Raw genomic sequence first — 18,074 nt, 5'->3', positions numbered from 1 at the left:
ATAGGTTACCCCACATAGTGTGACTAGACTATTATCTTAGAGCTGCAAAAACATCGAAGGTACCCGCATCGATAGTTTTGATAGTTTGCGGAGTTAACCTCGATACTATCGCGATAGTATCGCTCATACATAAACAGTAGGGGTCTTTTAGAAAATTATTTTATGAAATTAAAGCAATTATGGAAAATATCCATTTTTTAATGAGATCTTTTTAATACGTATCCATACATAATATTATAATATATATATATTATATTATGTGTGACATATGGATCAGTAATCAGTGATCCATTTTGTCTGCTGAACTCTTGCGATAAATTTCAATGACGTAAAAGTAAGAAACAGTGCGCGCGCAATCTAAAAAAAATATTTTTTTTTATAAAAATCAAAAATGGCTGGTCAATTATACAGGGTATTCCCTAAACTGTTAAATTGCTGAATTTGTTAAAAATTCAACAGAAAATTTCAGCAATTAAGGGAACGACCCAAAATGGTTCCTGTTGAATTTTCAAACAGCGGAACTTAAAGCATGTCAAATTTGATTTACTATTGCTAGTTACTGCCTAAAATCGTTACCAAGGTAAAAAGAACCACAAATATGCTTCCTAAGCTGATTTTAAATAAATAATGCGTACTGGTGATACTAAAATGTTACAGAGTGGCCACGACTTTTAAAAAAAGGTGACAACTCTTGCTTTTCAGCAATTCAACAACATTTTCAACAGCCCCGAGGCTGTTGAATTGCTGAAATTTCTGAAAGTTGACTTTGTATGGAACCGCTGATTAAAAGCTGACCAAAATTCAACAGTTCCGGGAGTACCCTCATAAAGAATTCCACCGAATTGATGGTTTTTTAAAACTATCGTGATAGTCGGCGGGCAACCATCGATACTATCGATGGTTACATCGATTTTTTGCAGCTCTAACACCCTAGTCAACGCATACGTCATTAGATTTTTTTCGTTTCATCAACATACATAACTGACACTTACGTATACATGACACTTACGTAGCACGTAAGTGACACTTACGTTTTGACACGTTGCCCGAAATCGCGTGGGATTTTTTAGGGGAAAGCAAAATGCCCATCTGGCAACCCTGAGTCGTGACAAGTATTCAATCTTTTCAATCATTCAATTTTTTTCGTCGTTCGGGTCGGTGCGAAGTTTTCAGGTAGCGAACTTTTCCACGCAGGCGGCCATCTTGCTGAAGTGAGGAAAACTATAGTGCAATAGCTGAGTAATTGACAAATCGCCGTTGCAATTCGTAAGTTTGCCAATATATTTGCCGTTTGCGTAGTTCCTTTGTGCTTTGCTTGTGTGCTGGTGAGGGACTAACGAAAATTGTGTGTGTGTGTATCTGGGGGCAAGTTTTTCTTTCGATCCCCGGGCATCTGAAAATAGTAATTATTGATTTTCCTGGGCCGCCTTGCATGTATTTGTGGATAAAGTAATGAGATAATCGGGTAATTGCTTTTTTACGAGGGCCTTGAGTGTTTTTTTTGTCGTGATGTGATTCGATTGGGGGTCTGGAATTATAGTGGGGCTATTTGCCGAGGTTTACTACAATTTAGCTCAATTTATTGGTGCAAAAACATGATTTTATCGCTGGGGAAATGGGGCTTCATCATTATTTTCTGTATTTATCTCTGTCGCCCTCTCTCTCGCACCCACATGGCCGGCCGGCTTTCCGACTGAATCAATTACTTATACACACGCACTGTCTGGGCCGCCATCTTTTTTCCACTCTGAGAACCCATTCCAGGGTTTTTACCTCTTTTTACCTGGCCAAAAGCAAGGGCATTGATGTGTTGGTGTCGCACAAACCAGTTTTAATAGTTATTAATGTAACCTGCTGACTGTAGCGCCAAAATTGTTCCCATTTCCTTTTCATTTCCCCGTCTCTTTTCATTCTTTGTTTGTCGGGCTGTTGGTGTGTGTATACGCACGCTGGGTTGTATTCCGGTGTTTTAGGGGGTTCAAGAACTACCCGCAGAAAAGAAAACCATGATCAGGGCTTACTAACCAAAAGAAATTAATATTCCCGCTTGCATCTCAACATTTGTTTCGTTCTTTGTTTGTGCCGTTTTACTTTCAGCTTGTTTTAAGTAATTTGCTCGCTTAAATACAAATCCTACATTACACATCCCATAAACTCTCCCTCAAAACCAAAACCCATCAAAATTATGGTCAGGTATGCTGCACATCAACCCCGAAAATCCCAAATTATTTATGTATCTCATGTTCCCAGACTTGTATTCCTTTGTAAAATTGTATTTTTCCAGGAAACTCTTAGAATGTTCAAGAAATGTTTGATAAAGTACAGAAAATCTTATGATATATTTTAAATTTTCATTTTAAAAAAGTTTGTATTTTACTATTTAGTGCTAGTACTAAACCCAACAAAAAGTTGTCCAAAACAAAAAACTTCATATGATACAACGACTTTTTGTTTTGTACTAGCCCTCAGGTACACATTTTTAAATATCCCTATTAACATTTTTGTACGAAAAAAAGTAAAATGAAAATATTTCATAAAGACCTGGAAAAGTATAAATTTATTGATCAACATTTCCCCCATATAACCATAAATCGGAAAGTCTTACTGATGAGTTTCTCCAATCTTTTTGCAGCGTAAAGGTCAACGGAAATCCTCAGAATCGCTTAGGAAACAATAACCCAAAGGTCAACGGCAACATGGCATTCCGTGGCAACCAGAACCGCAATCGCAACTTCGGAGGCGGCAACAACAACTATGGCGGACCCATGGGCACCAACCGAATGGGCGGCATGAACATGTCGCCTTGGGAATCGCAGAATCCCGGTGGCGGACAATTCGGCAACAACATGCGCCAGGGCGGCGGTCAGATGAACGCCCAGGCCATCAACTTGGCCAATAATCTGCTGAACAACCTGTTCAGGAACCAGAATCCACCATCGCTTCTCGATTTGCCCCGCGGCGGCGGAGGCATGGGAAATCGCAATCAACGCGGCGGCCCGGTATGTACAAAAGTTCAATTTTCCCCCACCAAATAAGTTGACAATGCCAACCGAATGAATTGTTATATTTATCTATGTTATTATTATTTCACGGTTCGTGTAGTGCGAATCGGACTTCTGTGGTGGAGATGTAAATATATAGATAGAAAAACGAAAGTTCCTTTGATTAAATTGTATAATTCTTAACTCATAGGATAGAAATATTTTAAGAGAAGAGTAAGCTTGAAAATATTTGTGAATTACCTATTTTTCCTATGTCAAAATAATCCGTATTTGTATTTTAAAGCCTAGTACTCACTTCAATCAAAAAGGCAACGAAACGAAAATTTCTATACAAAAATGGCAGGCCGAAAATTTCGTGATCAAAACTTTGTATGGAGATTTTCATTTCGTAGGCTTTTCGATTGAAGTGAGTATTAGGCCTAAAGTATAACAAAGTGTCTGTCCGTTTCATAAAATTATATTAGACAACATTCCAAATCACTAGTTTCAATAAATCAATGTATTTATAAAATGCCTATAACTCGCACTCCACAACAGAACCGTTTATTTTGTGTTTATTTACCTTTAGTTAGATTGTTATATTGCCAAACGTAGCTAATGCTTTTCCTTTAAGTGATAAACTACAAAGATCCAAAATCTAATCGTAGCTTGTAGTTTACTAAAAACCAACAACAGAAAAGACACAAATTAGCCAAAAAGAATATTGTAAAAATATAATGAGAACTTTGTGCAGTGTAGTCAGGGTTGTAAGAGGAGGATGGATGTGGTAGACGAAGGTTTTCATTATAAAAACGCATTTATTCCATTTAAAATGCAATACTTTTTTAGTTCTGTAGAAACTGCACAAAACGAAAAAGAACCTGATTATTAAACAGAAAAAAAGAAACGAAATTTATATAATACACACGCATTGATAACGAAATGTACCTATAAAAACATGTACCGCCAACACTTGTTCCACTTAACGATGAAAAGAGTATGATGATGATCTCTATATGTCAAGATTGAATCATAAGTAATTTATATGCAATAATTCTCTTACTAGATGTACTTAAGCATTTAATTACCTTTTTACCATATTTATAATTCGATTATTATCCGAAAATCCATTGCCAAGTCAACCAAACATTTCTTGGCTGGACTCTATTTGCCACAACGCTTTTCTAATTTATCCATTATCTATTTTTATTCTCTCTTCCAAAACCAAAAACAAAAATGCCAAACTCAAAAATTCGATGCTTTTCAATACACCTCAAATATCGAATATCGAAAACGCATCGTCTTGCATATTTCGAATGATGCATTCCATATTGTTGTTGCTGCTCCGGCATATATACCTGCTGTTATTGTTGTTGTTGCTGCTGTCGTTGTCGTTGTTGTTGTTGCTGTTGCTGTTGTCGTTGCTGCTGTTGCGTGTTGTTGTTGCCGTTGATGTTGCCTTTTCCCATTTGCAATTGCTATTTCTATTGCAATCGACGAAAATCAATTTCCCAACCAAAAAATGAATTCCATTGACGGCCAACAATATTTTCGAAAAACAAAATAAAATTGAAAAATATAAAATGCAACGCGCACACACTCAACACACACACACGCGCGATGCACACACAATGTGGCCAATATGCGAATCTCCACCAACGATGCGATACTCTATACTATATGATGCTTCCCGTGCGACGCCACTGATTGATTGACCGATTGCTCGATCGATTGATATATTGATCGCATTGCAATCTTCTAATCTGCTCTGCTCTGAAACCGAAACTGATCCGATCTGGTACTGGTACTGCTTGATGGTGCAACATAATTACATCCAAAAAAAAAAACCATGCAAAATATGTAATACCTATTAATATCTAATGTCTAATGCAAATTCATCGCCAATTCTTCTTCGACGTTCCTGCCTCTGAAACTCAAAAATCAAAAATCAAAATCCGATTTCCATTTTCAAATGCCACCCGCCGCCACACGCCAACGAATAAATATATATATGCAATATATATTCAACTATCCCCGTCGACTGATTGGCCGCCGCAACTGCCCCGTCGATCTGACCGAAATGACCAAAATATATACCCATGTGCTCTATGTGCCACTACATTTATATATATTTAACTATATATCAAACATCTCTGTAACGATTTATCCTATACCCGCAATTATCAATTATCTGTTCAATTTGATTGCTCCGCCCCCCACAAAAACATTGTAAATGGCCAACCGCGCCATATTGTCTCTGATCTTTCGGAAATATGCTCTATGAATATTGTCTCTGTTTGTAAATCAAAACGAAATCAATTCACATATATGCCCCATGTGTGCATTCGTGCATTCGGAATTGTGATAAAATGTTATTGTTAATCCTAAATGATAAACTAAACAATATATAGATGGTCAGTCGCGGCGGCGGTGCCGGCAATCGTCTCAATAACCGTCGTGGCCAGGGAGGTGGCTTCCAAAATCGTGGCGCCACTGGTAGTGGACCCAAGCCCCCGCAAAAGCAGGGCGGCGGCGGTATTCGCAAGCAAAATGCTTTTGATCGTGCCAAGAAACTTTTGGCTAAAAATGCCAACCAAAATAAAAAGAAGGAACCCACTCCTGGCGAAAAGAAAATCGAGAGGTAAGACTTACTACAACTTTTCCAAAAAAAACCAAAAACCACAACAAAAAGAATACATTTTTTTGCTGCCCACCAATCGAAAGGATTGATTTCTTTCACTAAAACCAAAACCAAAACAAAAAAAACGAACTCAGCAGCGCAAATATATTATATAAACCGTTTTACTACTTAAGTACTTAGGCATTCAAATTCTCTAATTGCGTTTCCTCATACATCTCTAAAAAGTATATTTAATTAGAATTAGTCCTTCATTAGGGATATTACCTTTTTTGATGCTGTTTATATTTCTGTGTGTATGTGGTTAATGTGGGCGGGCCACGCCCATTTGGGTAGGGAATCGAAAATCTATAGTTGTAAATATTACCCAAATCTATACAATTTTTTTTTAAATATATATTTATTTCAAAAAAAATAGATTTTAATATGTAAGATTGGGCTTTACTATTTTGCGTTTTGTGTACAATCTAAGTTTATTTTTGAAGTTTTTTAAGTTAAAAAGGAGAGAAGCAATGGAGTTTTATGATAATTAACTAATGTTCATCTGGAAAAATTGAATTCTCGATGAATTTAATATCTCCGCAATAATTATGTGGAGCTTTAAAAATTTTTTTAATTATCTCTCCTTTTTAATTTCTAAATATATCATCAACTCATATTTTAAATAACCTAAAGAAACTATAATCATGATTTTAAGATATAAGTACAAAAAGAAATATGCTGTAAATATTTTGAAATTTCTTTGTAATAACATTTTAAATAAATTGCTTAAATAGTTGAGACTAATACGCGACAACTTTTGTCACTCGTTAAATTTATGGCATATTCCTTTTTGGCAAATCATTCATATTCACTTTCAAAACGCATCAAAAACATAGCTAAAGATATTAACTATTGTATGACTCACCTATCGCCACCTGTAATGTACGTATCATAAGTATAAATTGCAGCGAGAATCATTCTCTACCTACCTCTAATATTGTATTCTCTTCCCTAGAGCCAGACCAGACGCCTCCCCGTCTATACACCTTATATATTTCACAACTAATGAATTTACCTTTCTTTATTCCTTCCCCAAAAAAAAAACCAATGATCTCTGATCGAACTCTATAGCCCCACCAAGGAGTCGCCCTACGCTAGTGTGCCGAACGACATGTTCTACTGTCATCTGTGCAAGAAGCACATGTGGGACGCCAACTCGTTTGAGAACCACATCAAGGGACGCACCCATCTGATGATGCGCGAGGGTATCGAGGAGAGCTATCGCCTCAAGGCCAACATGATCCGCCAGGAGGCCAAGATCGCCGAGCAGCTTAAATCCATCGAGTTCGACCGTTTGAAGCGCATGGGCAAGAGCAAGCAGCGCCAGTTGGACTACTGCACCATGTGCGACTTGAACTTCCACGGTCACATCTCGACCCATCGCAAGTCGGAGGGGCATTTGCAGCTGAAGAAGTTCCTGCATCCCAAGTGCATTGAGTGCAACAAGGAGTTCGCCACTCGCATCGACTACGACACACATTTGCTGTCCGCCGAGCATCTGAAGAAGGCCGCCGAGAGCAACACGAAGGTGGGAGAGCGCAAGCGCCAGACCCTGCCCATCAGCACCGAGGAGGAGGAGACCCGCGATCTTCGTCTGCCCCAGAAGCGCAAGAAGAAGCCGGCCAAGAAGGAGGGCGACGCGGCCGCCGATGGCGAGGGCAAGAAGGAGGGAGCCGGCGATGGTGAGGCCGCGGAGGGCGATGAAGCCGAGGGCGATGAGGCCAAGGAGGGCGAGGAAAACGCCGACGAGACCAAGGAGGGCGAGGAGCTCAACGAGAGCCAGGAGGAGGAGGAGGTGGCCCTGCCCGTGGATCCCGAGGACTGCATCCTTGACTTCACCGACGGCGACGAGATTCCCAGCGAGGTGGACACCCGCCTGCCCAAGTACAACTGGCAGCGTGCCGTCGGTCCCGGCCTGATCTCCAAGCTAGAGTGCTACGAGTGCTCGGTGTGCTCGAAGTTCTTCGACACCGAAGTGACCGCCGAGATTCACTCGCGCACGGCCACCCATCACCGCAACTTCTTGAAGTTCATCAACGAGAAGTCGAGCGACACCAAGATCGCCCAGAAGCGTGCTGCTGCCGCGCTGGAGGAGAATGAGCGCAAGAAGCGCAAGGTGGAGGAGTCAGAGGCTCCGGCCACCGAGGGCGCCGCCGAGGAAGCCACCGAGGGAGCCGAGGGTGAGCTGTACGATCCATCGGAGGCCACCGGCGATGACGACGATGTCGAGATGGTGGAGGACAATGCCGAGGGAGAGGGCGAGGGCGACGAGGAGGTCGAGGGCGAGGGTGAGGGCGAAGAAGGCGGCGCCGGCCAGGATAACGGGGAGGAGGAGATGGAGGCCCAGGATGAGCAGGAGCAGGAGGCTGAGCCGGAGCCCGAACCGGAGCCATCTCCAGCCAAGGCGGCGGCTCCCGTTGAAGCAGCGGCTCCCGTTGCCAAGACCCCAGCCAAGACTCCGGCCAAGGCAGCTGCTCCGGCTGCTGCTGCAACGCCCGCTGCTGCAGCGGCGGCGACGCCGGATGCATCGCCATCGCCGGCCAAGAAGGCAACTCCCGCTCGCGCTGCCGCCGGACCCAAGGCCACTCCGCAGCGCCAACGCGCCCGTGGTCGCTACAACCGCTATTAAGTAGACGTCGGAGGAATTCGTAATTTAATATAACACATAAACTTAAACTCTACACAAGAAACAAATATATACATTCACGCCCAGGAGGAGGATGATGAACAGATCAAATCGATCTCTTCCCGCAATTTGACATTTGCATCCCAATTTGCATAAAAACTGAATGAGAGGAAACTGAGAAGAAGACGACAGGCAACAGTTGAATACATTGTGTAACTGAAGACGGAACTTCTTGATATACTGTGACGAGGGAGAATACAAACAACTTGATTGAATCGATTTAAATTTGAACTATACGCAATTCCCCCTACCAACACTGCATACCATACCAGCCAACCAACCATTCAACTTATGTAATCATAAAAATTTTAAAATAAACAAAGAAACAAAAGTAGTTGTAAAACAAATGCGATTCCTGTTTGTTTTGGTCGAGGGAAATGGAAATTAGCTTTCGGTCTGTTGGGCAATGATGTGCAGTAGCCGAATTCCGGAGGCTGCACGGATTGGGAATGTAATTAGTCGGGGAAAATAAAGATATGTACATTTACATTCCTGTCGGATTGCCATTTGATAGATGGTTTGGCCTAATGAAGGATGTACTTTCTCAGCTGTACAATGTTTTCATTTTTGAAAGTTCGTATAGAATCTTAACATTTCCTGGCACATACTATACCCTTCTTTTTTTAAAGTAAAAAGGCTACATTGTATTAGTCCCTTTGGGAGGTGCACTCAAAACATTATTCGCCCTGAATTTTAGAAATTTGCTTCACTGGCAATTTTTTCTATATTTCAGGAAAATTTCTTATATTTAATAAATTTTGATTAATTTGAAGAACATTTTTTTACCAGTAGAAAATGTTTATTATTTTAAGAATAAAATCGCCAGTGACGCAAATTTCTATAATTCAGGGCGAATAATTTTTTGAATGTGGAAGGGTTTTCCACTATAGTATATTAATTCTTGATCAGGATGAAACTATAATAGCTAGAACATTTCTCATGCAAATTCTAGAGGTTCCTGTTCAGTTCATCAAAGTGCTACGTCCACAATATTCCGTAACGACCGAAAAAATATTTTTCCAAATGAATCCAATTCCGGAACCCCTTAAATCAAAATATATATATTCTTGGATACTATACATTCACACATAAGCGGTATATTTTATTCCACAAATCGCCTATCGATTCTGAGATTATGTGCGCTGAGCATACATATAAGGAAAGCCTTGATATGGTGTGATACAAAGTAGAGTATATTATTTACAGCTTACGAAACTACGAGGCGCTACTCCTTAGAGACTTTTTTTTTAAGAGGCGTAAACGATAGTTGAGTGAGATCCCATTGAGCCGGGACATGGGACTAAGTACTTGGGTGCAATATGAGGATCGGTCGGAGTCAGTTAAACTCCAGAGTATTCGCCTCCGTCATCGTAGTGCGCATACGGCTCTGGTCGCTCTGGGATCGGCGAAGTCCACCCGGACGCCATCCGCTCCTCCACCGCTTGATGCAGCCCAACAAGGACCAATTGATGGACTTGGATCGACTTAGCACATAGACATACGGATCCGAGGTAAAGTGCAAGGCCGTCAAGACGTCGGCGATGAGGAAGAATTTATTCGTTGCGGGCACCCGATCTGGGGCTATGGCCAATGGGATGGCAATCTTAAAAAAGGATACAATAAATATTTTAATTTTAAAGGAAATAATACGGTTTCATTAAGAACTTGAATAAATAAGAAATGTTTTTTTTTCTTTTTGGCGTCTGGTATAAAAGATCTTATAAGTTACAAAAAAGCATGCTTTAATAACACAGGTCGACAACATCAGGACTTTTTCTTGGCCCAAGAATAAACGCTACAAAACCTGAAAGAATTTTAGCTGTAGATTACTACCTCATACTTGGAAACTTTCCATCACGTCGAAGTTTTGAGAAATCCGTGGTCAAAGTTCCGAATTTTCGATTGTTAGGCACTTTTTGCGGCTTAATAGTAAGAAAACCTTTCGTAGCCCAGAGCCACAATTTAGCGGAAATGGTACCTTGAACCTTTAACTTCAAGAGTGTCCAATCACAAAGCTGGGCGACCTCTACTTCTTTAGCTACAATGGATTTTACAGAAGTACTTTTTGTCACTTTTTTTCATCTATAGTAGCCTGATATTTTTCTTGTTGAACTGAGACCCATATACATACAATACATTAAAAATATCAGGCTACTATAGATGAAAAAAAGTGACAAAAAGTACTTCTGTAAAATCCATTGTAGCTAAAGAAGTAGAGGTCGCCCAGCTTTGTGATTGGACACTCTTGAAGTTAAAGGTTCAAGGTACCATTTCCGCTAAATTGTGGCTCTGGGCTACGAAAGGTTTTCTTACTATTAAGCCGCAAAAAGTGCCTAAAAATCGAAAATTCGGAACTTTGACCACGGATTTCTCAAAACTTCGACGTGATGGAAAGTTTCCAAGTATGAGGTAGTAATCTACAGCTAAAATCCTTTCAGGTTTGGTAGCTTTTATTCTTGGGCTTTTTTTTTGTCGACCAGTGTAATATGTCCTAAAATATGTTGGATATGTCAAATCCTAATTTAATCAATACCCAGAAAATTATACACTTCATTAATATTTGCAACATACTATATAAGATATAAAAAAAATCTGTAAAATATAATAAAAATAATAATCACAACTACTAAACTACAATAAGCGAGCTTAAGGCCTTTTGCTGCTTTAGCTCTAAAATAAAACCATTGTAAGTTTATAGTTTAACTATAAGTTAAGTAAGCATTAGATAATAATAATAATAATAATGTTGGATATGTTCTTGATATGCAAGATACTTCGAATATGTAAAAACTTCATGGGCTTAATCTTATTATTAACGAATTTAATGAATTTCAATCGAAATTTGATTTTTACAAGTCGTTAAAAATATGATTTTCAATATAATCCAATGTCTACTTATAACCGAATGATAGTCCGAATGATATGAAATTTGGTATGTGGATAGAATATATTAAGACCCATGATATTTATCTCAGACTCACCATCTGTGGCATCCAGCAGATGACGAATGAGATGCTGAGGAAGGCCATCAACTTGGCGAACTTGATCTCCACCGGAGAGGAATCAGTGGCCGCCATCGTAACGCTAACGCTGTGCCGGAATTGCCTCGTCGGTTGGACACCGCGATGGCTGCCACCGCTTCCGGAGCTCAGCTGCGTCTGGTAGAGAGTGGTGCCGCTGCTGCTCTCCGGATCGATGCTAATGGCACTGTTCTTATCCCCCGAGACGAGGTCATAGTGCATGTGCCTCTTGGCCGTTCGAGTTCTTCCGATGACGCAGAGCAAAGTGTGGGCGACGAAAAGGTTGCAGGCCACGATCACAATGCATAGGAGGGTACCTAGAAAAGATCTCTCGCCAAATTAGTAACAATATATAGTATCTGGTATCGATCGGACATTACCGAAGACCATAAAGAGCACCGCGTACGACTTGTTCCACACTCCCTGGGCATCGCGATATCGCATGCACTTAAGCTTTTCCGGATTCGATTCATCCATGTACGCGCCAAACCCAACCAATGGCAGGAACGTGATGACTACGGCCACAATCAGTATGCTATTGATGCTTTTGCGGATCAGCTCGTAGGTGATGTGCTTTGGGAGAGATTTATAACGATTAGATGGACGGATGTGTACGCTTTGTGACTTTTTAATCATAAGACATTTTTTTTAATGTTTTATAAAAATATCAAATAGTAATATCATTTAAAAACTATTCTTTAGTAATAATATTAAATAAAAAATGAATTTTAAAATCGCATGTTATTTTGATACATACATTTGGGAAAGGTCTGCCATTGCCTCAGATTTTTTCAAAACCTTTTACATTCACTTTTTTAATTCAAATATAAGCTGTGACAGTCCTTTAACATTTTCCACCATAAAAGTGGAACTACTTTAAATCTAAATCTAATAAAATTAAAAACGCGCTTAAATTGAATTGAAAGAAGGTAAAATTCTAAATTCCTAACAATATCGAAAAATATAGTTAATTTAACTGTTAGAACACAAGGTGTTTATTTAATCCTGTGTTCCTTCAAATAGGACGAAAATCAAGTTAAAGCTCAACTGATTAAGTTAAAGAAATTTGTATTTTTGAAAAATGTTTTCTTTGGCACTTAAAAGAGAACATTTTTTTTCTTTGTAAGCTAAAAGATTAATCTTTGCAAAAGTACCTAGCACGTTAGATTCATTAGCGATTGACCAAATGGCAGGAAAAAATCAAAAATTATTACAACCTACACATATTTCCTTATGTACTGAACTTACTTTGTTACTAATATATTACACGTAAAATAGGCTAAAATTATTATACCCTTGTAGAGGGTATTATAATTTCAGTCAGATGTTTGCAACGCAGTGAAGGAGACGTTTCCGACCACATAAAGTATATATATTCTTGATCAGCACCAATAGCCGAGTCTATCTAGCCATGTCCGTCTGTCCGTTTCTCTGCGAACTAGTCTCTCAGTTTTAAAGCTATCGCGATGAAACTTTCCCGAAGGTCTTCTTTCTATTGCAGGTAGTACATATGTCGGAGCCAGCCGGATCGGACCACTATATCTTAAGGCTCCCAAACAAATATAAGAAAATTCATTGTAACTTTGTAGGAAGTAGGCGTTTTGATTCTTGACTACTTAAAAACAAAATTGAAATAAATCGAAACGCTGAATCTGGAATCCCTGGAACTGCACCGAGTGAGTATTCTTTTATCTACAAGGGTATATAAGCTTCGGCTGGCCGAAGGTAGCTTCCTTTCTTGTTTTTAAATAATGTTACGAACCTTGTGATAAATGAAGGGCCTTGCAAGGGCCATCCACCTTTCCGCTGCCATGACTGCCGCGATGCAGCCGGAGCTAAGGCCGAAAAACCGCCACACCACGAGTCCCACACAGTCCAGTCGAATAAAGGAATAAAGGACCTCCTTCGAAAGGTACATTTTCAGCAGTGATGTGGTTAGCATCCCCAGAAGAGCCAACAGATTGTTAGTGGCCAGGCATCTGAAATAGTTAGGGACTTTCATTCATAAATTTCATAAAGGTTCGTAAATGGGATAATAAAATTGTTCCACTCCATTAACGCTAATGTGCAAACAAACCATTGGGTCTATAATAATAAACCACGAATATAGGATGGAGGAACGATAATTTGTAATAGCAAAGTGTTTTTAATTAATTGCCAATTTGATAAGGCGAAACTTTCAATCAAGATACCTCAAAGCTGCCCCATATGGTTGTATAACTTTCTGATTTTGGTGGCCTAAGACGTGACTTGATCTTTAAACGAACATCGGCATATTTATAAGTGTAATTTATATTGTATTGAATAAATTAAACAAAAAACCAACCAAAAAATAATATGGATATTTTTTTTAATAAATGAATAATATATATATATTTTTTGTATTAAACGAAATCTTATTTGTAAATAATACACCAATTAAGTAGTCATTACCTAGTCGGTAAAATATGTGTCTGTCAATTTAATTAAGTGTTTCCCTTTTATTGAGATCAAAATATATTGCGTTTGGGTATATTTCTTTCCGACTACTTTTGGGGCCCCGTTAAGACAGGAAACTCATTTTTCTTCGGGTGAGATGAAAATATATATTTAGATGCAGGGCTTTTTCAATGGAAATGAATGAAAGCGCCTGCTTGGAATATAATAAAAAGTGGGATTGAACATTTCTGAATATTGAGGCTGGGCTAATCGTTGGGCATTGAAATGACTTTATTCATCTATATTACTTGCTTGTATACCATTATACCTGTTTTTAGCGCAGAAACTACTAAAATTCAATTTATGGTGCGTTGTAAAAGTTTCACTGAAAGCAAAAACGCCGAAACAGCTCATTACAGGGCGAAAATATCTAAATTTTCGATTTGCAACGAGAAATGCATGATTGTGTTGTTGGCTTGTAATAGCAAACTCATTGTTTATTTTTGCAATGGGGAAATACACATTTCCCCAACCATTCCGGTTCTCTTTCAGAGGCAAATAGCAATAAGGGTGATGCCATTTGGGATACCCTGATTTATCGACACTGCTCAAGTGCCAATCACCGGGTTCATTCAATCAATCAAATTACAGATCAAAGGCTCTTCCTAAAGGAGGCTCATGTCTGGAGTGGAATTCGCCTTAATTTCTGCTCCCTTGAAGGCTCAAATTGCTGGCGACAGCAATTTGCGCATATTACGCATACGCACTGTCGTCTCAGCATAAAATGTAGGGAAAGGAGCAAATTGGAAAAAAGCTCACTGAATCTGCTAAACGGCCCAATGCTGATAAATGACGTATAAATTGTGACAAATATTTGGCAAATAAACTACAAGAATTTCTTGTGTGTCATACATAACATTTCATCACTTGATAAGGTTGCACTTAATATCATTGCATACCCTTTTGGATTGTGGTTTTTTTTATGTCTAATTTTAATGACTCAAAATAAGTTGTGTAATTAAGAAGTAGACACATGATGCAAAAAATTGTAAAATACATACAGCATTGGCTCTGTGTTTTTAAAGTAATAAAGTATGCAAACAAATAAAAAAAAAACATTTAAATATATGGCAACATTTTTGCATAATGCAATAAAAACATAATAAATTCTCACCTTCTTAATTTCAGATTGCAATTCCTACATAAGTATATGCACATATGCCAATATGGCAAGCTCTGATCTCTGTCTTCAGTTACACCATTAAGCTTTTAATGCATTCGCAATTGCTGCATTCCCATGTCGCCGATAAGATTGTCCGAAACAGACTGGTATATGGCAAAATCTCACTACCAAAACACATGGCCAACGAACTAATTCCGCCATTTGATAAGATATTCAAAAACAAAGCCCCGGCCAAACAAAACAGTTCATAGTATGCAAATCAGGCCCGCATAGGCATATAATCAATCGAACACTATATAGTGGCCGCAGTTGAGAGCAGGTTGAATAAACTTACATAGCCATGAACTGGCCGCAAACAGTCACAAACATTATGTGCATAAAATGAGTAGCTGCACTTAAAGAAAATATGCTAAAATTTCTACACTTTGTTAGTCATTTTAGATTTTAAAAAATGAGTTTTTCCTAAACATAAATTTTTCTGTTTTTATTTTTTTTGCTAAAATCTCAAATATTTTAAATTTGTAAATTATTTGTTCATCCATTTAAATGACATAAAATTGGTTTGCTTAAAATATTTTTAGCAGCTTTTGGGAAATTTTTAAAATTGTCTTTTTAATTGCCAAATCAATAACAAATATTTCAAACATATGTACAATTTTTTTATGTTTGTTTTTATGCACTTACCGCAACATGAGCGTGTATTTGCTGTTTTTGTTGAGTTTTTTGCGCGCCAAAATAAAGAGGGCCAGGGAATTGCCAAAAACTCCTAGAACCATGACAATGACACCGATGATCAAATTCTTTTTGTTCGCATAGAGGGCTTTTGGAGTGGCCGCAGTGGTTGAACTCTCCAGCAGCAGCAGCTCCAGCACAGGTGTTGTGGATTCCATGTTGCCGGTATGATTGTGATAATTGGAGCTCAATTGCAATTCAGGTGAAAATCTAAGCTGACCGCAAACGATTTTTCTTTTCACAAATGAGCCTGCCGCAAAAACATAGTCGCTTGCACATGCAACAGATGGAAACCCGTTTCGATAGCCAAATTGGAATTATTTTCCTAAGACACTTAATTAATGATTAGAGCGAGCGACACTTGATTAACCGACCAATTCGATGGCGATTCGATCCGAGGAGTGCGTCTGCAGCCAGCAAGGCGTCGATTTAGAATGACTTGCTCGACGAGCGCGCACTCGTCGGCTGCTGCCCATAGCTCCGAGCTATATATGTAAGTGGGTGGTTGGGCAGATCGGACCGCAGTGGGGTTTTCTAGGGGGCATGGTTCCTTGCTCAACAGTTGGCAAACATTCGGCCTCGGCTCTGGATCGGCTCTACTTCGGTTGGCGCCGTCGGTGGTCGGATCGGATATAGTGTATGGCATATGGACACCCCAAAGCACAAGCCCAATCCGCACCCACTGGCGAACCACCCCATCGAAAATGCACAGCTCGTGCCAGCGCCTTTGGACGTGTGCGAACGGTCAATATAGCACGACAAATTTTATTGTTTCTCTTCATACCCTATCGAATTGCGGCTCACTAAGAATATCAATTTCAATCGGAAATTATAAAGTGCCATTTTTGTATCGATTTTAATAAAATAAATCATTATAATTTAACTGCTTACTGATAAAATATAATAAATAAAATATTTCATTTAAAACTTATTATTTTATTTATTTTTAAAACAATCTATTTATTATTAATTAAAAACAGAAGCAAAAAAAGAACGTAAACGTAACGTAATGATTATGTCTTTGGTTTGTGGTTCGATACAATATTTAAACAATATAAATGTACGGTTATTCATTAAAAAAAAATAATAAATTGCCACCCATTCACTAACAGTTCTTTTAATCTCGTTTGTCGGTTAGTAAAGATAATATACATTTAAAAAGGAAAATTACGTGATACATTTTTTTGCACATCTGTAAGACATTATTTAAAATCCATTACAATTTCCTTTGTCTGATTTAAAATTTTATTTTTATTCATATGATGAATACTTATGATTCTAATTTTTAAGAAATTATAATCTATACTCTCGGCACAGACAAAAATGGAACTGGCATTTAATATGAGTTGTTAGTCATACCCATTATTTTAGACCTATCTTGTATAACAGCAAAGTGTTTGCTTAAGTTTACCGGAAGTTTGCTCGGCAATAAAAATGTTTAATGTTTTATTAAAGCTGCTAAGAAAAATGTACGTTTCCATTACATAAGCTGAATTTAAAATGTTACTATTCCAAGTTCAAAACATATAGAATATAGTAATGAAATAGAAAATAAAATTAACAATAAATTAATCAATTTATTCTTCTTCCAATTATAATTAATAAATATGTTTAGTCGATTTTTATATTCCCATCAATAGAACGAAATAACTAAAAAAAAAAGGAATAAAGAGCATTTATGAAAGTCTACTTTGAATATTATTCACCATGCTTTTGATTCAGCTTTCTGATTTGACTTGCCAGGCGCTCTAATGAAAACTCACAATTAAGATTTGGCCATTTGTGATTATTGCAAAATTGTTTTGGATTAGTAGATGCAATAGAAATTTCGGAAACCAATTCTTCAAAGAAATTGTAAATAAAAAAAATTATTAATGAATCGATTAAGAATTTATTGGAAAATTTATTGGGATTTTAATATTTAAATTGAAAGTCTCGCATATTTGTATTTTAAATGGGAAATTAGCCATGCGGCGAAAATAGCGGAAGCGGCCAATCGGCTATGGAAAAGATCCATATTGGGATAGCTCAATGGTAGGGAATGGATGGGTGGTCTTTGTTGTGGCGACAACGGGGCGTATGAGGAACTTGAAATTAAATGCTACATCTACAGCTGGATGAAATTAACGAGCCTGCGGCTGTGGGAGGCTGATGTCGTCCTTGTGGTTCGAAATTGCGGTTCAAGTATCATCCCACTGACTTCTGCAGACGTCATGCGGTTGGACTATTTTTAGTTAATTCCCCCGAAAGGCAACAAAACGCAAAATGTGAATGCTGCCCTAGAATTGGGTGTCCCTTGATATCCTTGTTAAGCGTCACCAGAATTGGTTTGGTGTCTATTAATTGTACGCCTCGAAATTGGATGCCCAGAGCA

At 38.5% G+C, this 18,074-nt stretch overlaps 2 protein-coding genes across 5 annotated transcripts; one reads left to right on the top strand and one right to left on the bottom strand.

Moving 5' to 3' along the window:
- The first annotated feature begins 1,094 nt into the window (after positions 1–1,094).
- Pep (Protein on ecdysone puffs) lies at positions 1,095–8,694 on the top strand. 4 transcript variants are annotated; one of them, XM_070214395.1, is made up of 5 exons: positions 1,100–1,266; positions 2,098–2,193; positions 2,633–2,999; positions 5,393–5,622; positions 6,733–8,694. In XM_070214395.1, the coding sequence occupies exons 2-5, from the start codon at positions 2,186–2,188 to the stop codon at positions 8,288–8,290; spliced, it is 2,163 nt and encodes a 720-aa protein (XP_070070496.1). In that variant the 5' UTR covers positions 1,100–1,266; positions 2,098–2,185; the 3' UTR covers positions 8,291–8,694. The 4 variants fall into 4 exon arrangements, with proteins under 4 accessions (XP_070070498.1, XP_070070496.1, XP_017003521.2 ...); XM_070214397.1 differs by lacking the exon at positions 5,393–5,622 and having other exon boundaries at positions 1,095–1,266; positions 6,733–6,762; XM_017148032.3 differs by lacking the exon at positions 2,098–2,193 and having other exon boundaries at positions 1,101–1,266.
- Positions 8,695–9,411: 717 nt separating this feature from the next.
- On the bottom strand, positions 9,412–16,140 carry LOC108061704 (prostaglandin E2 receptor EP1 subtype). The gene is made up of 5 exons (XM_017148034.3): positions 15,653–16,140; positions 13,130–13,346; positions 11,748–11,940; positions 11,329–11,684; positions 9,412–9,950 (listed from the first exon to the last, which is right to left on the bottom strand). Exons 1-5 carry the CDS (start codon positions 15,856–15,858, stop codon positions 9,684–9,686), a joined length of 1,239 nt encoding a protein of 412 aa, XP_017003523.1. The 5' UTR covers positions 15,859–16,140; the 3' UTR covers positions 9,412–9,683.
- Between the last annotated feature and the right edge of the window lie 1,934 nt (positions 16,141–18,074).

The sequence above is a fragment of the Drosophila takahashii genome, chromosome 3L (assembly GCF_030179915.1).
Source record: "Drosophila takahashii strain IR98-3 E-12201 chromosome 3L, DtakHiC1v2, whole genome shotgun sequence".
Classification (NCBI taxonomy): Eukaryota; Metazoa; Arthropoda; class Insecta; order Diptera; family Drosophilidae; genus Drosophila; species Drosophila takahashii.
This window is presented reverse-complemented; position numbering and strand designations above follow the sequence as displayed.

Bases quoted from the DNA above. Each gene is read 5' to 3' on its own strand.
- Pep (XM_070214395.1), top strand. The intron at 3,000-5,392 runs GTATGTACAAAA...AACAATATATAG, and splicing joins GCAATCAACGCGGCGGCCCG to ATGGTCAGTCGCGGCGGCGG. The intron at 5,623-6,732 runs GTAAGACTTACT...CGAACTCTATAG, and splicing joins GGCGAAAAGAAAATCGAGAG to CCCCACCAAGGAGTCGCCCT.
- LOC108061704 (XM_017148034.3), bottom strand. From the start codon at position 15,858: ATGGAATCCACAACACCTGTGCTGGAGCTGCTGCTGCTGGAGAGTTCA. The intron at 13,347-15,652 runs GTAAGTGCATAA...TAACTATTTCAG, and splicing joins AAATACACGCTCATGTTGCG to ATGCCTGGCCACTAACAATC. The intron at 11,685-11,747 runs GTAATGTCCGAT...GATCTTTTCTAG, and splicing joins GGTGCTCTTTATGGTCTTCG to GTACCCTCCTATGCATTGTG.